This window comes from Berghia stephanieae, chromosome 1 (assembly GCF_034508935.2).
Source record: "Berghia stephanieae isolate SIO BIC M18660-M18661 chromosome 1, UCSD_Bste_1.3, whole genome shotgun sequence".
Taxonomy (NCBI): domain Eukaryota; kingdom Metazoa; phylum Mollusca; class Gastropoda; order Nudibranchia; family Aeolidiidae; genus Berghia; species Berghia stephanieae.
This window is the reverse complement of record NC_088360.1, coordinates 114,416,823-114,432,900: the sequence shown is the minus strand read 5'-3', so window position 1 is coordinate 114,432,900 and position 16,078 is coordinate 114,416,823. Positions and strand designations below refer to the sequence as shown.

The following is a 16,078-nucleotide window of genomic DNA, read 5'->3' as shown; positions in this document are numbered from 1 at the left end:
TAATAATAATAAATAATATATAATAATAATAATAATAATAATAATAATAATATAATAATAATAATAATAATAATAATAATAATAATAATAATAATAAAATTAATAATGATGATGACGATGATGCTGCTGCTGCTGCTGCTGATGATGATGATGATGATGATGATGATGATGATGATGATGATGATGATGACGATGATGATGATGATGATGATGTTGATACGGAATAAAATGAGTTCTTACCATTCGTTACTTTAATTCGTTTTGTTCCTGTATTGGAAGAAAAAAAGGAATAAAGTAGAGACTGATTCAAATTCTATCGTCGATTATTCATATTTGAAAAATGAAATAAATAAATAAAATAATATGAAGCAATTTTGTGTAGTTGTAGTGAGAATATCAGAAACAGTTGCGTGCGTAGGTTAATTTTTCAACCACAATTTCCTAACTGTATGATGGATAGTGTCAATTTCACTCAAATCATAGATTCTCTCATTTTTTAAATATTGTTATAAAGAAATATCTAATCGTTTCTACCAAGATCGAATTAAATGTCTGGTATGATTCGTATTGCTAATATCTCAGATGGCTTTTTCACGGGTTATAGGTCATCTTATTGGTCGATGTTTCTGAGAGTTCGGCTGGATATTGATTGATGACACTGGAATTATACTCGAGAACAGTCAGTGTTATTCGTGGTCAATACACAATGTAGCGTAATGGGTTATACATTGGCTTTCTGTCCTGCGTGACTACCCTAGATCCCGGGTCTCGCCGATCTGTTCATCTAGAGAGTAGATGGCTAATGATTTTCTTTAGATCTGACGGAGGAAAAGGCGGCATAGACACGTTTTGTTTACTCTACCACAGTGCTGTTCGTTCGCTTCGCTAACAACCAACAGGTGACAGGTAAAACTTGAGCACACAAAACACGAAAAAGAAATGGTTTGATTTGCCGTGACAGATTATAAATTTCATTACAGGGGGAGGTTCAAACAAAAATTATGTCAATATCACACCCATCAACAAATGGACCTAAAATACTCTTTAAAAAAACAATTAAACCAAAACAAACAAACAAGAATACAACATACAAATTAATCAACAGCAACAACAAGAAAACCTAACGATGCAAACAAAAACGAACAAGGCCAAAAATTAAAGGCATGTATCAATAACTAAAATGTCATCAACTCCTGGAATACATTAGTATTCTATTGAGACACTTATTCAAATAAATTTAACGTAATGCATCACGTCCAACATGGTTTTGTGGTTCGCAATTCCCCTTTGCAGTTATCTATAGTTAACTGTATGCTTTGGAATTTCATAACATGGAATAACTTTCTTGATTTGAGGGTGCATCCCACCATGTAGACTCAGGATGGAGCTCCTCCTCTAACAGGAAAATCCTCAATGTCTGCTCCGACTTGGGAATACCTTTATCTTTGTGCATTAGCAAATGTGCCAGGTGTAAGTGGTAAATTATTTCCTCTTTGGGTTTGTTATACTTAGGAGGAATTGTTATCATTTTGAATTGCGCACCCAAAAACGTGATACTTATGAGGAATTGTTATTATTTTGAATTGCGCACCCAAAACATTTCGCCTGCAACCATCATCTAGGCAATGCATATCTTGTAGGATTACTTATGATCTATGAAGGGTAGGGAGGTTAAAATATCCTAGTTGTTGGTACAACGGTGGCATTTATAAAACACAATTTTCTTTGCAGATGGATCATAAGACTATTGTGTATAATGCAGTTTGTCTGAGTTCCAAAGAGATTAGGGGAAAATTCCCATTTATATCATAAAGCCAGTAGTATCCCCTGATAATGAAAATTTCATGACTGAAATAGAGGAATATATCTTGTTAACAAGTGCGTAGTCTTGAATCAACTACAAACAGATTCATTTGATAGCATATTCAAAGACTGCTCTGCATTTATGAATGCTTTCTTTATGAAGGAAAACATTTCCTTACAAACAAAATGCGAAAATAATTTAAGATAGTCTAGTTGTTTATGACATCCCCAATAATAGATAACCAAACAAAACAAAAAAGAAAAAAAAAAGAATCCCAAAAACTAGAATGATACAAATAATGAACTGTATAAAAGGCTATCATACCTATTTTAGTAACATGATATTTTTGGAGGATATGGAATTGGTATTCTTGAAAACTTGATAAACTATAAATCAACGTCACACTCACTTGTAAATAGGTTACATTCCCGTGACGTCTCCATGGTCAAAGAGGAGTTCTGCAGGTTTGGATCCGCCAATGACAATCTACACTCTGTGTCTCCTCTAGAAACTTGACACACTTCGAAACTGGCGCAGCCTTTCAACTCCCCTCTGGCACAACTGTTGGCGCAATCCGAATCGGATTTCACTGTGGTCACCAGGTCATCATGTCCCACAATAAAGTGGTTTGAGTGTTTGGTGTAATCAAAAAGATGTATTCCTAACAGAGATATAAAAAGTAGCCATTTAGAGCTATTCTCATACTCTGACAAAACCATTCTTTCCCCACCCCCATTTTGGCTTAAAGAAAATACATCAAAAATATCGAACGAACAAAATGAATCGAAACATGACATAAAGTCTTAAATCTTATTTATCAAAGAAGATAGTTTGAGACATTTACTTTTTGGTAAAGTTTAGAGTTATTTATATCGATGGACCTTTGAAGGAAACGTTTTCTCACATTTTAAAATCGGGCTTTGCCAGAGAATTATGAATTTGAAACATTGGTGTTGGCTATAGTAGGTTCTTTCAGTAGAAAACGAGGAAGGCCAATTTTCAAGTATACATTTGTATGTGGAACTTTTATATGTTGTTATTTTGAAGATAAAAGAATAGAAAATCACTCACGGGAATAATAATCACAAAATGTTGACTGCCCAGTCTGTTGACTTCCAGCCTGGGCCAAAATGTGATCCTTTTTTAAATTGCATGTTTTCTGGTCAGGGCAGTACGTGAATGATTCACAATTAAATGAGCTCTCCTCAGTCCAGTCACGTGCGCACAACTCACTTGAAGTGACTTGGCTTATCACTTTGTCTGGGTTGTTGGAAATTAGTGTCCCAAAATGTTTGTAGTCTTTCGTGTAGAAACCTGGACAAAAACAAAGAAAATGAATGCTTTGTTTTGATTGTTTAGGGTTCAGTGCGGCTATGTGGTCTACTGGTATGACACTCGCTTTTGGATCGGAAGGTCCTGGGTTCGAGCCTCGCTCGGAACATAGTTGAGTCCTTGGAAAAAGCTCTTTACTCACATTCTCTCACCGTAACTGGCCGTTAACAACGTTGCCTCTGTCCGAAAAAAATGTTTAATATCGCCTAACAGGCGTAATGTCCCGTCCTATATGATACGTGTTCAGTTGGCCAGGGGTCCCTTGTAAAGCGCTTTGAGCCAGTTAAGTGGATATTGCGCTATATTATACAATCTCAATTTTTAAAAATAGTAAATACAAACCATTTCTGGCAACAAACCATAACGTACAAGGGTCAGGAAAAATAATGGGCCTAACTTTTCAACCACAAAGTAATTTTTAACCTATAAATTATAAATGCATCTTAAGATAATCTATGTTCTCCTATGTGGCGTATATTTAAGATTTGCTCGTTAACGCAAACACTGTTAATGATTTAGATATCAATATGATGATGGCAATTGCAACAGTAATATCGCAATTCGTATAGCATCAATATCCATTTCCATATCACTTTGCAGCAGCAGTAAAAAATCCTAAACAAAACAAGAACACAAACAAACAAAAAGTAAAGAAAAAATAACCCCCAATAAAACAGTAAGATAAATCATACCTGCATAGAGATAATAACGAAAACAAAAAGAACTCTTGACTGACATGAAATACAGATCGAATGCGAATCAGTCAAATTTGAGAGATTTTTAACTTTTTAGACAGTTCCGAGTATGGGTAGATTAAATTGAGTGAAGTTCTGAGAATGCATTTCAAAGCACGGCACGATTGACATTCATATTGAACTCTTCTCTCAACCGGCAGCCAAAAGAGTAGTGTGCTGGTTTATTGTAGTCCAAATGACAATGCGAATGGATTGCTCTGTTTTTGTTTTGATTTTTAAGTTGGCACAAATGGCACCACTGTTTGGGAGAAAATAGCCAAAGCTGGCGTGTCAACAGTCGGCAATAGGAGAATCTGATCTCAATGAATATATATTTGTAACATACATTAAGCCGCGATTTATTAGGTTTCGAATGCCACCTCAATCAACAACTGTTTAAAGAGAAAAAAAAATGAATAACGTACATCAAGACATAAAATTCGGTATTATGTAAAAGTTTATCTTGGAACAATTGATTCATATGAAATGACTTGTACCTATTTGCAGGTCTGATAACCAAAATTGTTTTGAGCTCAATGTTGCAACGGAAATACTCTCAGACCAAGGTAAAGTGTTGTCCAATACAACAATATTAAAATAGGACCATAATTAAGGTATTCGGTTATCAGACTTGTCAATATGTGCACCGTGATATGAACACATAATAATAATAATAATAAATGGCATTTATATAGCGCTTTACCCCGTTGTCACAGGCTCTAAGCGCTTTACAGTGATATAAAACAAAACATATTACAGTGAGACAAGTGTGAAGGAAACGTGATACGAATTCAATTTAACAACAAAATATGAAAATAATATTGCAACATTATGACGTAAAAAGATAAAACTTTAAGCGAGATTTGAACGTTGTCAACGAATCCGAGCATCTCACGTGTGACGGGAGAGAGTTCCAAAAATGGTGGGCCGAAAATTGAAAAGACTGTTCACCTATTTTACGCAATGGCTTAGGTTTGACAAGGATTGATTGGTCATTGCTTGACCTCAAGTTTCTATTGGGGACATATATGTTTAGAAGGTCTTTAATATAGGAGGGACTGTTCGTGCTCAGGGATTTGTAGACAACAGTACAAATCTTATAGGCAACTCTTTTTTCAACAGGAAGCCAATGTAACTCACGGAGAAGAAGAGTTGCTGACGGGTATTTTTTTGTTATTGCGTACAATGAGCCTGGCTGCGTTATTTTGAGCAACCTGAAGTTTGCTAATTTTGTCTTTAGCTAAATTCGCCCAAAGGGAGTTACAATAGTCCAATTTAGATAAAACCAGGGACTTAATTAAAAGTTCTGTTATATGCTTCGGTATTAAATTACGAATTTTGCTTATTTTTTCATTTCTATGTACATAGATTGTATGGTGTTATTCACGTGGCTTGTCATGGAAAGATCTTTATCAATAATGACGCCAAGGTTTTTTATTTATTTGAAAATTTTATTGTGCTATTTCCCAGAGTAATAGGTGATTTATTTGCCTATGTAAATAGGATACTCGGCCTTTCACACATCAAAATCTCAGTTTTACTATCATTTAATTTTAACTTATTGTGGTACATCCAAGATTTAATCTCATTAAAACAGCTCGTAATTCGTTGTATTAAGAGCTGTAAATTACTAAGGGGTGCTGAATCATATATTTGCGTATCATCTGCATAAAAATGATAACTCAGATTGAATCTGGATATCACACTAGAAAGGGGCTGCATATATACAGTAAAAAGGACAGGGCCAAGAACAGAGCCTTGTGGCACTCCAAAATTTAGTAAAACTTGTTCTGACTGAACACCATTCACCACGACAGTCTGCCATCGATCCTGTAAATATGAAGTAAACCATTTCAGGGCAATTCCTTTTATGCCGAACGTATTTTCTAGTCTTCTTAACAAAATGTCATGGTCAATGGTGTCAAAGGCAGCTGAAAGATCTAAAAGGCATAATACATTGATATTGTTAGCATCAGCATTACATAACAAGTCATTAAAGATTTTAAGAAGCGCCGTTTCAGTACTGTGTTGATGTTTGTAGGCTGATTGAAAGGGTTGTTCCAAACTGTTGTTCTTAAGATGAGATGTTAATTGTGTAAGAACTACCTTCTCCAAAAGTTTTGACAAAAAAGGTAAATTTGATACAGGACGATAATTGTTTAATATATTGTGGTCCAGTGATGGTTTCTTCAGAAGTGGTTTGACGAGGGCACTTTTAAAGCAAGATGGAACTTCGCCAGTCAGTATGGATGTATTTATGATTGATGTAATGGATGGTAATAATGTATCGATGGAGCTGGCCAAAAGCTGTGCTGGTAGGGGATCAAGGTCGCAGGATTTAATGGGGACTTTTTTATCAACTCGTTTATGAAACTAGATGAAACTGGTTGGAACTTGTCTAAAGGGGTACCACAGAATGTATTTGTATCTCTAAATGGTTCATGCCGATCTAGTTCTGAACGAATGTTATGTATTTTGTCTTTAAAAAGGTTGACAAATGTGTTTGGCGTTTACAATAGCATTAAATAATATAGAGAAAACTTTTTCTTTTCCGAATTATACTTTAAAATCGAAATATCCAAAAAGAGCAAATGATACCACCTACTTGTATAAATGACAACATTTTTAGCATAAGAAAGTTGGGTGGTGATTTCGTCGCTGTGTTTATCGGACAATCTGCAGGCTCCGACTCCATAGTTGTAATCAAATGACTGACAACGGAATGCAGTAGTGGTCACACAACTCGTCGCACAGTCCGTCACGCTGACCATCGTATGTGTCTCCACGATGACGTTGTCCGGTAATTTCTTACTGACCGTCTTGGAGAATTCCCCAAGGAGACATCCTGTAATAAAATTAAAGCATTTCAATACCATTAAACACATTCATTTAGATATGTGTCGCAAACCGAAAAAGCAAAAACAAAAACAAAGAAACAAAGACATATTATTATCATTTTGGTGAAACATACGGGTCCAGTCTCCCGGTATTGAAGCTTATTGTTTTCTAATAGGGAATGAGATTAGCGGAAGAGTAGCGTCCCTTGATTGGACGTCACCCAAAAAAGATGGAAATAAACTTTGGAAACTTACAAAAGCCCTAAATAGAGAACCGAATCACTACGCCCCTCCCGCTTTGGAAAAAGAAGGAGAACTTGTCAGTTCACAACAAGCTGCAGACCTATTCATGGAGCAGTTCAAAAAAATTTGGGACAACACAATAGAAAAAGAACTGAAGAAAAGAGTTTAAAAAGAATGCAGAAAACAAAAAAAGGAACTCAAGGAAGCCATAGATGAAGTAATGACAAAGAAGCTAACTATGGAAGAACTAGAAAGCTCTCTCAAAGTGTTAAAAACAAAGAAATCGCCAGGCCGAGACGAAGTAACAAATGAGATGCTTACCATCTTGGAAAGACAGCGAAAAAGAAGCTATTACAACTCTACAACAGCACTTGAAAAACTGGTAAAATACCAGATATATGGAAAAAGGCTTTTATTGTCCCAATTAAGAAAGAAGGAAAACAAGCAAATGAAGCCGCAAATTACCGACCCATAAGTCTTACAAGCTGCATGTGCAAGCTGGTAGAAAGAATTATCAACTCCAAACTGATGTGGTATCTTGAAAACTATAATGTGCTTATAAATGAACAAGCTGGTTTCAGAAGACACAGGAATACTGAAAATCAAGTAACCTACATATCCCAAGAAATAGAAGACTCGTTTCAGGATGGAAAGAAAAAAATTGTGGTATGGGTGGACTTTGAAAAAGCATTTGACAAAGTGTGGAAAAAAGGTCTGGTATATAAACTACAAAAATCAAAAGTATCCCATAACATGCTCAACTGGATACAAAACTACCTAAAAACAAGAAAGGCAAGAGTAACAACACAAGGTCACAAAAGTAGAGAAGCAAAACTAAAACATGGAGTCCCACAAGGTGGAGTACTATCACCTACACTATTTCTTCTCTATGTAAATGATATAAGAGAAACACTATGTCGAGGAGTGAAAATGTCGATGTACGCAGATGACCTAGCTCTGATTAGCTCTGACCAAAACTTAATCAAGGCACAACACAGGATGCAAATCACACTGGATAATATCAAAGAATGGACTGACAACTGGGCGATGAAAATAAATGCAGTGAAGACAAAGTTCACAATATTTAGCCTCTCCCCAAAAGATGAAAAAGCAAAGCCACATATTGAAGACCATGAATTGGAAAAAGACGACGCACCAAAATACCTAGGAGTCCATTTTGACCCAAGACTAACATGGAAAAATCAAATCAGCAACAGTCAGAAAGTTGGGGTAAAGCGAACACAACTCTTGAAAAAACTAGCTGGAACAACTTGGGGAGCTAGCTCCGATATACTGAAACAAACTTACACAGGATATGTGAGACCAGCGCTAGAATACGGGATATCTGCATGGGGAAACTGCTCCAAAACTCAAATGGAAAAACTGGACAAAGTGCAACACAGCAACATGAGGATAATAAGTGGAGGAATGAAATCGACACCGATACATGCAATGGAAACCATAACAGGACTTACATCTCTATCAGAAAGAAGGGAATCAAAAATTTTGAAACAATACACAAACGTGAAAACAATGACAGATCAGCCTCTTCACGCTAGAGCGCAACAAAAGAAAACTAGGCGGCTGAAAAGATCACACTTTATTGAAAGAGCCCAGCAAATTAAAAAAGATCACGAACTTGACGAAATAATGGCCCAAAAATGCAGAGCAAATATCAGAGTACCAATTTGGAAAAGGCAAAATCACTTGAAAATCAAGACTTCCGTTGGTGACATTTCAACAAAACAAAAACACGGCGAAGAAATCAAGAAGTCTGTACAGAAGTGCATAGATCAAAACTACCCTGAAAAAAAATGGACAAGAATCTATACCGATGGTTCATGCAATAAAGAACACACGTGCGGGGGCCTGGGAGTGCACATCGAGTACACAAATGGTCAACAAAAGGAGATCAGCAAACCGACTGGTACTCGCACTTTAATCTACAAGTCAGAGGCAGATGCAATCCATGAAGCTGTTAAGCAAATCCTCTCAGAAAATGAAAAACCAAGACACATAGTGATTTTAACATATGCTAAGAAAATTCTGGAGGATATAATGATGTCCTTTGCGGATGATATAGACGCCTTGGTGGAAGACCTCATGAAGCTAAGCAAGTTTACCAACATTGTACTGCAGTGGATTCCAGGAGACTGTGGGATACTTGGAAATCTGATCGCTGACCAACTGGCAAAGGCAGGCAGTCGCATGCAGCAACCCTCCCCAACGTACTCAACAGGAGAAATTAACAAAATGGCCAAATTTATCCAGTCTCAGAGATGGAGAGTCAAGCACCCAGAATACAACATGAATGACCCAATCAAGGTGCTCGACAGAAAGGAACAGGTCATCATCTTCAGACTGAGAACTGGACACAACCAGTTAAAGGAACATATGTGGAGGATGTCCAGAGCAGGTGCCTCTGGACAATGTGACTGCGGACTTGAAAATGAAAATGGACATCATGTCCTAATGGAATGTCCAAGGTACAACCAGTTGAGAAGGAACTTCTGGCCTGACCCAACCCCATACTCAAAGAAGCTGTACGGCAGTGAGGACGACCTCAGGACCACTGTGGGCTTCATTCACCAGACCGGACTGACCATGTGACGTGACGGGAACGAAGAAGAAGAAGAAGGACGTCACCCATAGTCTGTGACGTCACCGGCGGAAAAGTTATTAGAGAGAGAACGTCATGTTGGTTGTGCGCATGCGTCTCTCAATCAAGGGACGCTACTCTTCCGCTAATCTCATTCCCTATAGCAGTTGTGTAATTTGAGTTTTGCTCATTCGTAAAAACCATCAAGCCTTTAGAAGGGTTGTATTTAATACGAGCTGTCCTAATTTTAGCGTTAACTGTGATAAAAGCATTCTCCTAATCGGATTCTTATACCCTTAGATGGGATATTTCAAAGACTCATTCACAGCATACTCTACTGAGGTACTGTGGTCATCGCCTTATTGCCCGCCGATTGGAAAGCAGAAGTAAACGGGTTTTTAAGGCGGAACGGCCATTTGACGAATTTGATCAAGATCAAGATGAACATTCATACCACGCATCTCAACTGATTCACAATGATCATTACGCTCCACGATGCTTCGTTTGTTCACCGACAAGCCATGTTAAACCAAATTTTCATTCACAAAGTTCAAATTAATAGTTATATTCTAAAGGGAAATAATCCTGTTTAATCAAATTAGCCAGCATTTAATTTAAGCAAAACGGTAATTCAGACGATCCCCACTGTAATGTATGTACTCAATGACAACACATTTTTGCAACTGTGTTTGTCACACATCCATCCAATTGCTATACTAAATGTAACTGGACTCGATCACACGATGAGAAATGCTATCGACTATGTCCCCAACGCCAATTAATGAATGGGCAAATACAGGGTATCAGATGATCTTTTTTTCATGAAAGGTTAAAATCACACCTGCCTGTGCTGTGGCTAGCCTTTTAGAGTTCAACACTAAATACTATTATTTTATTAGAAGGTATTTCATCTCTAGAATATCTGAGATAGCTCAATCTTAAAAGGTAGACGTCACTTTTGTAGGGACGAAGTTAATAATATATGTAATCGATAATAACAAAGAACTATATTTAGTAAAATTATTAATTGTGATTATATTGATAGAAATAATGGAAATGATAGTGATGATGACGATGTTGTTGTTGTTGTTGTTGATGATGATGATGATGATGATGATGATACTGATGATGATGATGATGATGGCGATGATGATGATATTGACGACGCTATTTACGGTGATTATAATGGCAATAATAATAATAATAATAATAATAATAATAATAATAATAATAATAATAATAATAATAATAATAATAATAATAATAAAACTGTTCACCTGCAGCGCTGGCTGGATCGGTTGGTAAAAGAATGTCATCTCTTATATCGGTAGCCAGGTATGTTTTATTCTGGTGGGAAAATATGGGGAGGATTATTTACACATTAGACGGCACAAACCGTTCTATAACATGATAGAATCATTCTTGTTTCAACAATTTTATTACGATGTGTGTCCGATCTTGTTAAAATCGGTATTTTGTCGGGCTCAACGAAGTGCTGGTAATAGAATATAGTCAAAATATGTAACTTGTGGCTGATTTCTATTCATTGTGATCACGAATCGAGGTGCACATATTAACAGGTCTGATAACCGAACACAATTGTGTGATGATCTGGTAAAACCTGTCGATTGTGGTTCTCTCAGTGCTCTAAGTTACAATGCAGGTCGTGATTTAAATTCTCGTTTTAAAGATGAGCTATTATATAGCGCAATATCCACTAAACGTGCTCAAAGCGCTTAACAAGGGATCCACAGCCAACAGCAACACTTAACATGTAGGACGTGACATGACGCCTGTTAGGCGATATTACGTTGTTTTTTTGACAGAGACAACGCTGTAAACGGCCAGGTACTCATTTTAGACCTAAGTAAATTATGATATAAAATTGAAAGAAAAATATGATGGCAATGTGTGGCTATGTGGTCTTATGGTATGACACTCGCTTTCGGATCAGAAGGCCCTGGGTTCGAGCCTTGCATGGCGCATAGTTGAGACCTTGGAAATGACTCTTTATTCACATTCTCTCACCGTACTCAGGTGTAAAATGAGTACCTGACTGTTAACAGCGTTGTCTATGTCGGAAAAAATTATAATGACGCCTAACAGTCGTCGTGGTTCGTTCTACATGTTACATGTTGCTGTTGGTCAGAGACCCCTCCCTGTAAAGCGCTTTGATCAAGTATAGAGGATATCGCGCTATATAAAAGTTCAATTATGTGTATATATATATATATATATATATATATATATATATATAATATATTTTATATATATATATATATATATATATATATATATATATATATATCGTGTTTACTTAAGAATGGTCAAATGCCGAAACATCGTTTGTTTTGTGTTGTTCCTTCCTATACGAATCACATTACTCCCTTTATCTTTCTCTCCATAACTTAGCCTTACTTACACCTCCATTTTTCTGATAAATTGTGATGCTGAACAGATTGTCGTAGACCAAATCTGTTATACTTTTATACATCATATCAACACTTTGGATCGGGTACCCTCCCGGTTCAGAGCCTGTAGAAAACATATAGAAATATAGACTTGTAGAAAAGTCAAAACTTTCAAAATCCACCAAAGAGGCAGTGAAAATAAAAAAGATCTTCTGGCGTCGACAAATGACATAAAAAGGCATGGAAAATAAAACACTTGTTTTATCAACAATGAACATATTTATTTTATATTATGAATTCAATCCTTTACCATCTGGAAGAAAGTATTAACAAATTAAATGCAGGAATAATGAATACGAATCAACGTTCGTTCCTCCAGCAATAATATGTTAAATATACATTGCATTAAAAACACTATACCGGGGAGTGATAACTGCTTAATTGATTGATTGACTAATAGATAAATAGATAGATAGATAGATAGATAGATAGATAGATAGATAGATAGAGAGATAGATTGTTTGATTGATTGACTGATTGATTGAACTCTAAAGAAGTAGATAATGCTATTTAATGTAAAACGACCAGAAAATGTAACAAATGATAATAATTTTTGTCATTATCATTATCAACATCATCATCATCATAATTATCATCTTTATCATCATCATCATCATCATTATCATCATCATCATCATCATCATCATCATCATCATCATCATCATCATCATCATCATTATTATTATTATTATTATTATTATTATTATTATTATTATTATTATTATTATTATTATTATTATTATTATTATTATTATATATTATGAGTAATTATATGATATATGATGATGATGATGATGATGATGATGATAATGATGATGTAGGATGATGATGATGACATAATAAATAACAATAGTAATAATATATAAAAAAATAATAATAATAATAATAATAATAATAATAATAATAATAATAATAATAATAATAATAATAATAATAATAATAATAATAATAATAATAATAATAATAATAATATATAATAATAATAATAATAATAATAATAATAATAAATAATAATAATAATAATAATATAATAATAATAATAATAATAATAATAATAATAATAATAATAATATAATAATAATAATAATAATAATAATAATAATAACAATAATACATTTTTTCTTTGAACATTGATAAAACAAACTCACGTGCATAATGGATACAAGTCCCATTGGGCTCCACTTTTCCTTGGGTTGAAAATTCATCCTCGAGAGTCCGCAAGAAGCATGTCGGGCTGTTGCCACCGGGACAGTAGTCAAAGCTATTGCATGGCTTAGGTTGAATATCAACACAGGATGCAGCACAGTCCTTGTACGAGGACACGGATATGGCTTGTGAAGTAGACGTCACCGTGACATTTTTCGTGGGCTGGAACAATGCTGGGTGGGATGCAATATTGTGTGAGATAAGAGTGAGAAACGTATTCAAACCTGACTATATATATATATATTTTATATTAGCTCTAACCAACGTTATCGAGCACTCTCGTACCTACAAGTACCCACCAACACACACACACACACACACACACATATATATATATATATATATATATATATATATATATATATATATATATATATATACAGTGTAAAATCTCTATTGTTATGACAGCGGTTTAAGAGTAGTTTTTTTTAGGTCTTAAAGAAGAAAACTTTTTTGATATGGCATCAATACGATCAAAAATCTATATTCAGTTATTCAGATATACTCAATGTATTCAGAGGTCGACACATATTTTTACAACTTTTGATAGAGGGACCGCTGAGAAAAAACAGAAAAACACGCGCCATTAATAAAAAAGCTGACTATAGCACATAATCAATACACAAACATTCATTGCAAAATAACATATTCACAAATAGAGCATCTATGCGTATCATAGAAATCTGAAGGAAGGCAGCATGGCTTTTAACAAAACTGCATAAATGTAAAACACGAATCTTACTGTAAGCTGGCACGTTCCCTAGCACAGTCGCCATCACAAATACATCAGACTCATCATTATTCACGGATATTTTTTGGAACCGTAATGGTGATGTCCCCGTCGCCTCTCCCATCCTGAGATTAGCCCCGATCTTGAATGTCATCTCTGCGTCATCAAGGAATGGATGGAAGGGCTCTGGAAAAAAGAAACACACATCGTTTCTTTTTTATTATATTTGAAAGTGTTCTAAAGAACGATTGGTAGACATTTCAATAAATGTTTCATCATAAATTAAAGGCATCGGTTGTATAAGTACCGACCGTGCGTCTGAAAGAAGTATTAAGCATGTCTTATCTATCTTCACAATTTCTCATCTGAAAAGATGAGGAATGTCAATATTCATCCAAACGTTCTTTAACAGCACATTGTATATCAATTTACTATTGACATAGGGTGTACTCAGAGTAAAGATGTTCTCTAATTTGTAGAAATGATTTATATTAACAGCAATGGAGTTATCAAGCGAGATACACACCATGGCAGATTTTATATATTTGAGTATTTTGTATAAAATCAAAACTGAGGAGTTAAAAAGAAGGAGTTGTAAGTATTCGAGATTTCCACAGATTTGAAGTTTGTGAAATCCCCACTTGAGTAGAAAGGATAACTTTACGGACACAAAGCACGAGTATTAATTGAGTTAAAGGTTTTTCCCCTTAAAACTTTAACTTTTACATAGCACATATCCACTAAATGTGGTCAAAACACTTTACTCGGGATCTCTCGCCAACATACTAATATTAAGAACCTGCATAATAAGGGCTTCATCAGTGATGCCTTTCCACACGCACACTTTGTGACAATTCACATGAAACAGCAGAACATCTGGTCGAGTGTTGCGTTGTGACGAGGTTACTGTGCGAGTTCACGAGTGGACACAAAAGCGGGAACGAATTCGCGGTCTGGACAGTTCATCATGATATTGTAGTTTGAGACCATTAGAAGCTGCTCCAACACCAGCATTTAACGGATAGGACGAGACATTACCTTTTTTTTCAACAGAGACAAAGCTGTACCCGGCCAGGTATTTGTGAGGATGTGTGATTAAAGAGCTTTTCCAATTACTCAGAACTGGACTCAACCAGAGACCTACCGGTACAAAGATGATTGTTGTACTACAAAACCACAGAGCCGCACAAAATCAATCAAAATACAAACTATTTTGTATTGAAACTGTGATCAAATGAAGATAAGAAGATAAAAATAGAAAACAGTTCAATTTTGCATTTTATAAGAATAAGATCGGAACAACTATGTATAAAAGGTGCCAGACAAAGCAAGAAAGGAAAATAGAAGTGAAAAAAACCATCCCAAAAAATCAGTCGTCCTCGATTGGGGATCGAACTTCAGACCTTCAGATTGTATTTTATATCACGTTATTTAAACGATGCCAAGAACTTGTATGAAGAACAAGCGATAAAATGGAAAATGCAGCAATCATATCTTTTAAAAAATATTTGTAAAAAACATTTATCCTCACCTTCAACCAACAAGACTAAAATTAAATTGAAATTCAAACAATGCTTTCTCAGATAAAACAGTGTCAACTACCAAATCATAGATTTGTAACGAATAGATGCAAGCCTTTTATTCATCACCAAATCACTGCTCGGTGACATTCATTTCATTTCATTTATCCTCTTAGTGCTTAATCATCACAAATGGCTGACACGATGGAACGCCATCTTTCTCGGTTGGAGGCCATTTTTGTCATTCTGTCCCCAAGACCATCCACTATCTTTCATTTATCTCTCGATGCTCCTCCTTCAGGTCTCCAGAGGGCGGCCCCTTCTTCTCGTTTCCTGTAGGGTCCACCTGAGGGCTATCCTGGCAATGGCACTCAAATCAATTCTGAAGACATGTCCAGTCCCTTTCCACCTTCTCCCCTTTACAGCATCAGGTACTGGTTCAATCTGTGTATTTAGCTAATTCTTTGTTTGAAATTACTTTTGGCCAAACAATCCTTAGGTTCCTTCTTAGTTATTTGTTTTGGAATGCATTTATTTTGTTGGAGATGGTGTCTCAGTTTCCATGATTCGGACCCACAGAAAAGAATAGATAGAACATTTGA

The 16,078-nt window shown here is 35.5% G+C and overlaps 1 protein-coding gene across 2 annotated transcripts in view; it reads right to left on the bottom strand.

Moving 5' to 3' along the window:
- LOC144962802 (uncharacterized) overlaps window positions 1-16,078 on the bottom strand; it is a 64,355-nt gene that overhangs the window by 28,158 nt on the left and 20,119 nt on the right. For both annotated transcript variants that reach the window (XM_078896065.1, XM_078896064.1), the window contains exons 15-22: window positions 13,969-14,142; window positions 13,169-13,399; window positions 11,972-12,084; window positions 10,827-10,896; window positions 6,476-6,715; window positions 2,876-3,118; window positions 2,214-2,465; window positions 241-267 (exon numbers count right to left, since the gene is read on the bottom strand). In XM_078896065.1, coding sequence (XP_078752191.1) covers window positions 241-267; window positions 2,214-2,465; window positions 2,876-3,118; window positions 6,476-6,715; window positions 10,827-10,896; window positions 11,972-12,084; window positions 13,169-13,399; window positions 13,969-14,142 — 1,350 coding nt within the window. The remainder of the gene's footprint in view (window positions 1-240; window positions 268-2,213; window positions 2,466-2,875; window positions 3,119-6,475; window positions 6,716-10,826; window positions 10,897-11,971; window positions 12,085-13,168; window positions 13,400-13,968; window positions 14,143-16,078) is intronic.